This window comes from Zosterops lateralis (genome assembly GCF_965231275.1).
Source record: "Zosterops lateralis genome assembly, chromosome: 18".
NCBI classification, from domain to species: Eukaryota; Metazoa; Chordata; class Aves; order Passeriformes; family Zosteropidae; genus Zosterops; species Zosterops lateralis.
Genome location: NC_139778.1, coordinates 11,950,623 through 11,961,554, shown reverse-complemented (window position 1 = coordinate 11,961,554; position 10,932 = coordinate 11,950,623). Strand labels below are relative to the sequence as shown.

The window sequence follows — 10,932 nt, the reverse complement described above, 5'->3', positions numbered from 1 at the left end:
GCCTCAGGGCCGGTGACCCCTTTTTTCCGGCCCAGTGCCCCTTCCCCGGTGCCCCCTCCCTCAGCCTGGTGCCCCCCCTCAGCCCGGTGCCCCTTCCCTCCATCTCGGTGCCCCTCCTCAGGCCGGTGACCCCTTTCCTCCAGCCGGTGCCCCCTCCCTCAGGCCCGGTGCCCCCTCCCTCCGTCCCGGTGCCACCCCCCAGGCCCGGTGCCCCTTCCCTCCACAGACCTGGTGCCTCCCTCAGTCCTGGTGCCCCTTCAGGCCCGGTGCCCCCTCCTCAGGCCCAGTGACCTCTTCCCCCCGTCCCGGTGCCCCCTCCCACCGCTCGCCCCCGGCCATCACATCGGATCCCGGCCGAGTGACAAAGACCGGTATTTATTCCGTTTCCATTCCATCCTTCAGTGCCCGTTGCCCGGCGGCAGCGCTCCGGCCCCGCAGGGATCCATCCCCCGGTGCCCCCCGCGCCAGCACGGGGCTGGGCCGACGGGGGGCTTCCAATGCAGCTCGTGGAGGGGCTAGGGGCTCACGGAGTGAGGGGAGCAGGACAAGGGGAGGGTCGGTATCGCTGGGAATGGGAGGCACAGCAGCACGGAGCAACAGGGATGGGCCTGAGGCACTTGCCAGGAGCCCCCGCAGGTGTGGGCTGGGGGAAGGAGGGGAAGAGGCACGGAGAGGCTGATGAGAAGCCTGGCCAAAGGCAGGTTGGAGGCAAGCAGAGTGGGCAGGCTCCTCTGCAGCTGGAAAAGCAGCTCCCCGAAGGAAAAGGCACAACCCCTGGGCTGTGGCTGTATTCCCTCCCCTCTGAGCGTGGCACACCAACAGCTCTCAGGACAGTGCTGCCCTCGGTCCTTGGCCTGGGACTGCTCCCTGAGCAGCCGGGGATGCAGATCTCAACCTGTGGGGCAAAGAGCAGGGTCAGCCCCCACCAGGCTGCCACCCCCTCGCCCTCCAGGCTCGCTGTGCCCCCAACTCACTGACCTGAGAGCCGGTGGCCCAGGCTGGCCATCTTGGCAGGATGTGACATCAACCAGAAGTTGCGTTTGTTCTGCAACTTCTGGAACGGATTTGAGTCTCTCCTCCGCTCCTGCTTAATCTTCTTCATTTTCTTTACCTGTGCAGAGGTAGGAGAGCGGTCAGGTCAGAGTGCAGAGGCCCCAGCCTCCTCCCACCTGCCCCAGTCCAGCACCCACCTTTCCTTTGTCAAACTCCTGGTCCCACTCATCAATGACGGTCTTGCTTTGGGCCAGTGCTGTGTCCCGAATGGCATCCTGGCTCACGGCTGAAACCTCACCCTGCCAGGTCAAGACTGCACAGCAGCCAAGTCAGCAGGAGGACCAGGCTGTACCCCACTGCACCCAGCCCCAGCCCCAGGGTGGGGGTCCCTTGTTCCAGCTGCCCACCCTGTGCCACCCCCGACAGGCCCAGGGGTGGGTGCACCTGCCTGGTTCCAGGAGCATCCCCTGCCTGCACTGAGGTGGAGGCCCTAGCAGAGGGGGTCAGCACAGCTCTTTGCCCACCCAGGTGAGCCAGGATTACCTTCTTTGCCATAAGCTTTGTCCAAGGAATTCTGGAGCAGCTTGCTCACCACGCTGGACTCGCGGCCCTCAGGGGCTGTGCCAGCCCAATTGCTGGCCACAGGGCTCAGGGGGTGCCTCTCACCCCCAGTCTGGTGGTCACTGGGACTTGCTGCCACTGCAGAAACAGGCAGGGTGAGGATGAGCCAGGGGGAGCAAGGGGAGCTACCACGTCCCTCCCTCTCCAAAGCACATCCCATCCCAGGAAACACCATTCGGACAGACAAGGTCCTGATGGTTGAGGGTGCTTGGGCACACAAGTGCCTGTCCTGGGGGTCAATCAAGGGGCCTGTCCCCATTTCCTCCTCCAGGGCACAGGCAAAAGCTCCCAGGCTCTCCCCCAGGAGCAGCAGGCAGGGCTGGGACAGGGCAGCCCAGGGCAGGACAGGCACCAGCAGGCAGCTGTGGGAGCAGCAAGCACTAGGGATGGCACAGCAGTGCTCCAAGGGGGCTCTTGGGCAGACAAGCCATTGGCTTGACCCTGCCAGGCACCAGAGAGGGCACAAGGTCACACCTGGGGAGCTGGTGGCAGTGGTGGGGACAGTGTTGGCAGCCTGGCTGCTGAGGCTTTCCATCCACTTGCGTTTGCGGGGCTTGTGCTCTCCAGCCTCCACACTCTGATGTGTCCTGCAGGGCTCTGCCTCGGTTGTCCTGGAGCTGGGGAAGGCAGCAGGGTCAGCTCACTCCAGCCACACCACAGTGGAAGAATCTGAACTTCCCACAGAGGAACAGGGCACAGAGACACCTGCACTGCACTCAGCGAGAGGTGAACCCACACACAGCACGTGGGTGCATCCCACCTGCAGAAAGGTAAGAAGCCCCCGACCACAGCTCAGGCTCTCACATGCCCCACATCCCTCACCTGTCTGAGGACAGCATCCCAGAGCTGCACTCTTCTGTCTTCTTCAAAGGCTTGTCTTTGCTCCTATTCTTCTTTTTCTTCTTTTTCCTTTTGAGGGGGAAAGTTGGCTCTGTGCCCAGGTCAACACTGGGCTCTGGCACAAGTTGCTTGGGCCCATCCTTCACATCCTGACAGACCAGACCATGGCTGAGACCCTTGTCTTCCACCTCCTTCTCCGTGGCAGACAAGAAGTCCTTCTGAGAGCCAACGCTCTCCTTCCTGGGGGGCCTGGAGTCTTTGTCCTTGAAGCTCTCTGGAGAAACAATTCTCTCTTTCTTGGGAGGACTGGAGACTTCATCCATGTCCTTCACAGCCACAGCACAAAGGCTCCTGTCTGTGCTACGATGTTTCCTCTTCCTACGCCTCTTCTTGAAGGAACCCTCTGGTTCCACCTGGCCAGATCCTGTCTCCCTGCTGCCAGAAAGAAGGTGGTGTGAATGTGGGCAGTGGGACCCTGGGCCAGCAGGGAGGCAGGGAGCTGAGCACGAAGCTGAAGGCAGACTTTTCAGGATTGGGAAGTTCAAGAGCAGATGGGGACAGGCTGAAGGACAGGAAAAGAGGCTTCCAAAAGGCCCTCTTTTCCTCCCTCCCCTGAGGTGCAGAAGCACAACACCCAACTGCTGCCATCCTGTCCACAAAACTGAAATCAGATGCTGCTCTGCAAGCACTCACAGGTCCCAGACACACTGGGGAAGAGTGGGTGCTGCTGCAGCACATGCTGCTGGTGAAGGGCTACAAGGGAGACCCAGATCTAGACCAGGCTGGTGCCTCCTGGTCCCGTGGGACATTAGTACAGGGTCAGGGCCTGCAAAGCTCCCCCACACTTTGTGCTGAAGTCAGTTCTCAGATCTGAAGCAAGCCCTGCCAGCTCTGGAGAACAGCAAAGCTGGCTGCAAGGCCACACGGATACCCCATGGAGCACCCAAGGCTGTCACTGGCCTTCCTGCCATGTAGGAGCCTGGGAGCAATGGCACTGCTTACCTGGAGTTGCCCAGAGGCCTAGGAGTGGAGTCAGGATGGCTGGTGGCTGAGGGCTGGGATTGTGCTTGGTGGTCACTCATGCTCACCTTTTGAGAGGGTTTGCCCTGCAGTTATTGACATAAATAAAAACTTGGTGGTCTAACACCGAGGTTTCCATGAGCCAAGAGAAAAAGGGAAGCCCAGAGAAAGGGGAGAACAGACACAGACAGGGGCAGGGAAGTGAGGGGTGGGAGAATCAGAAGTGTCTTCAGTTAGAAGAACAAAGGAAAAAAGGAAGGAAAGAAATTTAAAGACCTGGAGCCCCAGTGCACCTTCCTGAGCCCATTCACTGCCTGGGGAAGAGGCTCCCCCACACCTTCCTGCTGTGGCATCACCCCCTGCCACTGGCCCCAGGGAACAGGTGACCTAAAAAGGTGCCAAGACCCCCCCACTGCAGGGACTGGCACAGTCACCCCTCTGTCCCAGGCAAGGGGGCAGGAGCCATGCCCTGGATCACTCAGGGATGTGAACAACAGCAGGGCCTGGTCCCACACCCCAACCCAGAGAGGGGTGAGAGCAACCACCACAGCCCTGGGTTAGGAGCTGGGGGCTCTCCCCACCCACCCCTGGTCAGCAGGGGCCTGGCAGTAGCCCCACACAACTAGTTTCACAGACACAAGATGCCCACTGGAGTGTCTGGGCAGAAACTGAGCCTCACCTTTTTGGCTGAGAGCACTGGTTTTGTAGCCAGCAGTGGTGCCGTGGTGCTGCCCTGCCCCAGAGCAGCACTGCCCAGCGGGGAGGGTTTCACAGTGGCTGTCCCACAGCTCTTGGGGGCAGCCAGGTCAGAGTCTTTAGGGACAGGCAGCTTTGTGCCAGGGCCAGCAGGGAGGTGGGTGCCAGAGTCCCTTCCCTGAGAGGTGAAGAAGCTGCTGGAATTGCTCTTGGCCTTGTGGGTCTCCTTGGCCAGCTGCCCTACTGTGCTGCTCCAGGAATCCTTCTTCAGGGTCTTGGCCATTGCCCCACAGCCACTGGGCTCCTGACTGGGCTTCAGCAGCTTGGATGAGGTAGGTGGCTTCACACTGTCTGAGCCCTGTGGGGGCAGCCCTGCTTTGGCCCCAGTCATGGTGCTGGTGACATGGAAGCCTCCTCTGGGCACGCCAGGTGTCTGTGGCTTCTTGGGCCTGTGGACTGTGTCACAGCTCAGTGGTGTGGCCTCGTGGGTGGCTTTGTGGGGCAGTTTGGATGACGGGGTCTGAGAGGGTAGTTTTGACAGAGCAATTCCGTTTGTCAGCTTTGACCCCATCCCAAGAGAACTGCGGGCAACAGGGACTCCAACATCACCTGGGCCTGGCAGCCCCTTCCCCAGCAGCTTGTCTTGTTTCTAGACAAGGAGAAAGAGAGAAGTTCAGTGAGGAGAGTCAAGGAGCCACAGACTGTGATACTGCCCCCCCTATGTCCAGGCAGGATCCCTGGATTCAGCAGGATCAGGATCTCTCCTGCACAACACCCTCCCACTCATCCCCCTCCTGGCAGCCCCCAGTGCCCGTGGAGCAGCAGCTCCTGGGAGCACCAACCTTCAGGACTCACCGCGCCCGTCGGTGGCACAGGCAGGGTCCCGTTAATCTCAGTTTTCTTCATTTGTTTGGAGTCACTGCCACTGCAGCCAGGTGGGCTGAAGGCAGCCGTGGCCACGGGCCCTGCTGAGCTCCTCCTGGGGCTGCACAGCCTGGGGAAGGCAAAGTGCAGGTTGGTGTCAGCCGTGGGGATGTGGGTGAGCAGCAGACACACACAAGGAAGGGGGGCCAGAGGATCTGAGGAGCTACAGCAAACCATGACAAGGGGCTGGACCCCTCCCTGCCACCCCCCTCCCTGAGCCAGCACACACACAGGGGCATTGGAGCGGGTTGGGCATAAGAGGCACAGGGTGCTCTCTTACCTCAGGTAGAACAGCACATAGGCCTGCTGGTTGAGAACCACCTTAATGTTGCTGGGGTGGACCTCATGGTCATTCATTCGATACCACTGCCCATTGCTGGCCTGTGGGAAGTGAACATGGAATGTGGTCAGGGAGAACAGGGTCAGGCTCTGGCCAGAGACCCTCCTGGCCTACAGAACAGCAGGAACAGCACACATCATCAGAGCTCCTCTCCCCAAAACCCACAGATGGCCAGGGGCAGGCCAGGGAGCTCTGTCAGGGCAGACCTTCACGTTTCCTGCAGCAGAGTACAGTCTGTGCCCCATGTCCAGTGCTCCACAGCACCCACCCTGCCAAACACCCTCCTGCCTGCACCTTAAGGGACCCACGAGCACCTACCAGGCCCCAGCCCAGACAGGATCCCAAGGGAGGATCCCGGGCTCACCTTCACATAGCAGAAGTAGTGTCCTGCATTGCAGCTGTACCCAGAGTGCACCAGCACTGCATAGAGTCCATATGTGATGGGGTCACCCTTGGGCTCAGACATGTATGGGCGGATGTTCAAGAACTCAGGGTATCCCACGTCCTGTGGAAAGAAGATGTCTCAGGAGCTGGCATGGCTTTCTTACCAGAGCAAGAGCAGCTCTGCTGTGCTATGAGTCCCATCTCTTGTGGGAGGGGAAGGACATGGTCTCCACAGGCAGAGATTGCGGTGAGAAGATGCCAGGATGAGCCCAGCTTCCCCCACTGAGAGCAGTGGGGAATGGCAACAGGACTGCATCAGGATCACCTCCCGCCCTGCTTGGGGAGCAGGACCTCAGGCCAGCACACAGCCCTGGCTGTGGATCACTGAGCACTCACCTTGGTGATTTTCCTTCCACCTGAAGAGTTGCAACTGCCAAAGCGTTTCAGTGAAATCGTGAGGACGTTGGAGGCTCGGTGGATGGTGAAACGTTTGCTGGCTGACACTTTCTTCCTGCACCTGCCCAGGAAAAGCTCAAGCTATTCAAGCTGTTCCAACATCCAGATGGCTGCCTGCCCTGGCCACACAGCAATGGCAAACCCCATGGGAATGGTGCTGCTGACACCAGGCACTGCTCCAGACACCTCCCCATGGCCGTGCCCACTGGCCCAGGTCCTCCCTTGAAGACAAGGGAGCTGAGGAGCAGCAGCCTTCATCACGGGCTTCCACAGCCCTGCACCTCATGGTTTATCCACAGAGCAGGTACAGAAGCCCTCCCACCAGCACACCTGGAGCCCGTTGTGCCCCCAGCACCCCACACTCACATGCTACACCTGTAGGCGTTGTCCCCACCCAGCTGCTCTGGCTTCACAAACAGCTCCAAGGCCCGCACGATGTTTGCGGCTCGCTGCAAGGACAGGGTGGAGGTCAGGGCATGAGGGGCCTGTCCACGGCACAGCCCCACTCCCTGCAGAGCCACTGGCCCCAGGAGAGAGCACACAGCAGCTGCAAGCTGCCCCAACGTCCTGAGCCTGCCCTGGCACAGTGTGGTGGCTGCACTGCCCCCAACACCACCGAGGAGTCACGGCTCACGTTCAGGCAACAGGCACTGCTCTGTGAGACAGGGAAGGAAGCTCAACAGCAGGAGCTGCTTCCCTCCTGCCAGTACTGTGTCTGCAGGTTAAGGAGCTTCAGAGCAGGAACATCCCCCTCCAGAGCAGAGACCCCCATTTCCAATCCTGCAGCAGTACCTCCACCTCCAGTGTCACATCCAAGTAAGGGTCGTAGGTATCCGAGACAGTCTTGCACTCCAAACATTTCACTGCAAAGGAAGAGCCATGAGCACACCCTTGGCACATCACCAGCAGCTGCCACACCCCAGCACAGCACAGTCCAGGTCTGGGCTCTGGATGTCAGCACCAGGACTGACAGCCTTGCAGGGAGGAGGGCTGACACATCCACTATGTGCTGGGGAAGCAGGTGCTGCCAGATAGCTGGAACATGGGTCCTTTGGCTGATGGCAGTGAGCTGGGGACCCACAGCTTGGTCCCACAGTCAGTGGCTTTTCCCATTGCCACAACAGGGGTCATGACCCACGAGTACTGCAGGACTGACTGACTGCAGCTCTGATAAGTTAAACATGCTAAACCACTTTCCCAAAGGGTTTTACTGCCCAGGCCCAGGCCCAGCCTGCTGGTACTCACCACGGGACCGCAGGTAACCCCCGAAGATCTGGTGAACCAGAGTTGTGGCCTGGGTCTGGCGATCCAACCTGCACAGAGACAGCAGCCCCACATCTCACACTGCAACAGCCACCCCTGTCACACCCCTCAGGACAGCCCCCTCCACGTTCTGGCCAGTGGCCGGGGTGTGCAGCCCCAGAGGCAGGGGAAAGTCACAGTGCCTGCCAGACTGCTCTCCCTGTGTCACAGCTGAGGGATGACACCAGGCTCCAACACACACCTTCCTCTCAAAGAGGATGCTCTGGCTGGAGCTCAGTTTGGAACTGGGTACTGAGAGCAGAGGCAGCGCTTCCCAGGACAAAGGGCCTGGGGGAAGCTGCCCTTCCACAGCCACAGGGCTGAGCTAGAAATTAGGCCTGTACCCCTCAGCAACCGGGATGTGATCCCAACCTGTAGCAGCCTCAGGATTTGGGGGCAGGACTGCAGCTATACTGAGGTGGAGGAGTCAGCAGAAGGCAAACAACAGCCTGGAGCCCTGTCCCTGAGGGGCAGAGAGCTGGACCCCACATCTGAGGCCCCTGGAGTCAGAACCTCCCCACAATAAGGCTGACCTGGGGCACATGTTCACTCCACAGTCCACTCCCGTGAGTGCAGGGGACCAGCAAGGGAACAGCAAAGAGCAGTGACGGGCCATCAGGCCCCACATACTTGGTGTAGCCATTCAGGCAGGCCTTCTGCATGGCATCGATGGTGTATCGCAGGAACTCGTGTGCATCCTCCTGCCTGCCGAAGCGCAGGTTATGGGAGATCTCTGCAAGAGAGGGAGGATTTAGCATGTGCTGCAACAGATGCCATCCCTCCCTGCCTTCCCTGGGGAAAGGACTCTGGGGTTCGAGTTCCCTCAACCCAAACCAGACATCAGACTCATGTCACAGAAGAAGCCCTTGGCAGCCCAAGAAGTCTTCAGGCACTCTGAAGCTCCACGAGTCATCTCAGTGGAGCTGTTGGCCAAAACATGCCCCAATCCCAATAGTTCTGCTCCCACGTTAGTAATGGGGGGGTAAGAAAACGCCCTCCTTACTCCTGAGGTCTCGGATGATGGAGAGTGGCTTTATTGCATTGCCACTGTTGGCAAAGGCCTGGATCGTGTGGTTCTGCATCGTGCACATCATGCAGAAGCTTCCGTGGGCACCTGGAGCAGGAGAGACAACACGACGTTGGGGACAAACCCACAGAGGCAGGACAGGGGATCTCTGGTCCAATACAGCTCAGTTTTCCCTATGACTCGATGCTCCAGGATGTGGGGACCAGCCCATGACAACCCAGCTGGCACAGCCCATCACAGGACCAGCCACAGCAGCTCCCCAGGTGAGACAGCATCCACATGGATAGAAAACAGGTCCCAGGTATGCACTGGACAAGCCCAGAGGTTGGCCCTGAGGGGCAGATCCCACTGGCAGTCCTGTGGATGGGGCTGCAAGGCCTGTGTGTTCCTGTGGTGACAGCTCAGAGCAGTGCCTGCCACACTGCTCTTCTGCAGGGCCCACAGTCAGGATCTCCCACCCGAGCCCCCAGGAAGCCAGCAGGCCCCAGTGGGCTCATCTTAGTCCTGGCTACACCCAGGAGAGACAAAGTGTCCCCAGAGACAAAGATGCCAAACTTGGAAACGTTACTATGGCCAGGAAAAGTGAGCAGGAACCAGGAACAGCCTCTTGACAGAGAAACAGGCAGAAAGGAGCGAGGAATGAGAGCATCCTGATATCTGTGCTCGCTCACCAGAGCCAGGCACAGGGGTGCTGAGCCCAGCACCGTGAGCAGGACAGGCAGAGGCTGCTCCTCCTGCCGGCCCCCCAGCGCTGTCCCCACTCACAGGTGCGCCCGTGCTCCCGGGAGAGCAGGTAGTTGGTGAGCGGCGGGGTGTAGGTCAGGCACTGCAGCGCCGAGTTCAGGAAGCAGGTGTTCCCCAGGTTACTCAGCCCGGCGCCCACACGGTGGACCCGCTCCCACTTCATGGAGAGTTTCTGGGCCGGGAAAAGAACCTTCTGCGGCGCGGGGATGCCGTCACCCACGGCCCCGGGCGGGGCATGGCCGTGTCCTGCGGGGAACGGAGGGTCAGCCGGGGGCAGGAGCGGGGGGATGGAGGGGTCTCTCCACCCTCCCCACTTACCCCGCGGGTTCTGCGGCCGCTCCGGAGCGCTGGTGGCGGGAGGGCGGCCCGGGGCCTCGGCGCCGATGTGCTCGTACTTGTCCCGCAGCTGCTCCAGCTGCCCGGCCAGGCCGCGGCGGGCGGGCACGAACTCGATGCGCTGCTGCAGCACGGAACGGGCGGCGGCGGCCAAGGGCCGGGCCAGCTCCGCCGCCGCCTCCCGCCGGCCCGGCTCCAGCGCGCCCCGCAGCTTCTCCGCGATCAGCGCCGCGGGCGGGCGGCTCGGGGGGCCCGGCGGGCGAGCCTGCGGGGACGGGGGAGAGCGGGGAGCCTGAGCGGGCCCGGCACGGCCGCGCTCCGGCTCTCAGAGCAACCGGCCCCCGCCACGGCCCCTTCACCCGGTCCCTCGGCCCCCGCCGCCGCCTCCCGCCACCACCGCCGGCCCCGGCCTCCGCCATATGCGGCCCGGCCCGGTGGATCCCGGCGGATCCCGGCGGATCCCGGCGCTCCGCTCCCCGCGGGCGGCCCCCCGGCAGTTCGGAGGAGCGCGGCGGGGCCGGGGCGCACATTCCGATATCCCGGTCCCGCCCGGTGCCGCCCGGTGCCGGCCGCGCTCACCATCCGGGTCCCGGCGCACACACACACGTGTCCCCGCACGGCACAAACCCTTCCGCGGGCCGGCCCCGCTCCGCCTCCGCCTCTGCCGCCGGGGCCCGCCCGGGGCCGCCCCGCTCCGCCTCCTCCTCCCGCGGGAGCCAACGGGGATCCGCGCCCCGCCCGCCAGCCCCCTGCCAGCCCCGGCCAGCCCCTGCCAGGCCCCTGCCAGCCCCCCGCCAGCCCCTGCCAGCCCCCCGCCAGCCCCCTGCCAGCCCCGGCCAGCCCCTGCCAGGCCCCTGCCAGCCCCCTGCCAGCCCCTGCCAGCCCCCTGCCAGCCCCGGCCAGCCCCCTGCCAGCCCCTGCCAGCCCCCTGCCAGCCCCTGCCAGCCCCCGGCCAGCCCCGGCGCGGATGGAGGCGGGACGGCGCTGCCCCGGTAAAGGCGGGCGGTGATGCCGCTCCCACAGCGGGGCGGTGCCACGAGGGGACGTTTCCACGAGGGACAGGCCATGATGTGGAGCCCCGGTCTCGCCCCCTGAGTGCTGCCCCCGGCCCGGTCCCGCTCCTGGTCCCGCCGCCGCCATCCGCAGGTGGGCCCGCCGCATCTCCTCCCCTCCCTGCCTCGTTCCTTCCCCTCCGCAGCTCAGGGGGGCCGGGGGAGGCGGGGGGCTCCGCTTGGGTCCGGAGGGGCCC

The 10,932-nt window shown here is 62.5% G+C and overlaps 1 protein-coding gene across 3 annotated transcripts; it reads right to left on the bottom strand.

The window, feature by feature from the left end:
* Positions 1-505: 505 nt before the first annotated feature.
* On the bottom strand, positions 506-10,322 carry USP36 (ubiquitin specific peptidase 36). Of its 3 annotated transcripts, none has more exons than XM_083874308.1 (19): positions 10,263-10,322; positions 9,369-9,593; positions 8,580-8,690; positions 8,207-8,309; positions 7,520-7,587; positions 7,067-7,137; positions 6,641-6,723; positions 6,215-6,335; positions 5,799-5,939; positions 5,375-5,475; positions 5,026-5,164; positions 4,154-4,819; positions 3,457-3,560; positions 2,437-2,889; positions 2,089-2,231; positions 1,537-1,692; positions 1,191-1,306; positions 979-1,111; positions 506-895 (listed from the first exon to the last, which is right to left on the bottom strand). In XM_083874308.1, the coding sequence occupies exons 2-19, from the start codon at positions 9,508-9,510 to the stop codon at positions 891-893; spliced, it is 2,856 nt and encodes a 951-aa protein (XP_083730434.1). In that variant the 5' UTR covers positions 9,511-9,593; positions 10,263-10,322; the 3' UTR covers positions 506-890. The 3 variants fall into 3 exon arrangements, with proteins under 3 accessions (XP_083730434.1, XP_083730435.1, XP_083730433.1); XM_083874309.1 differs by lacking the exon at positions 10,263-10,322 and adding an exon at positions 9,666-9,698; XM_083874307.1 differs by lacking the exon at positions 10,263-10,322 and having other exon boundaries at positions 1,537-1,686; positions 9,369-9,577.
* Between the last annotated feature and the right edge of the window lie 610 nt (positions 10,323-10,932).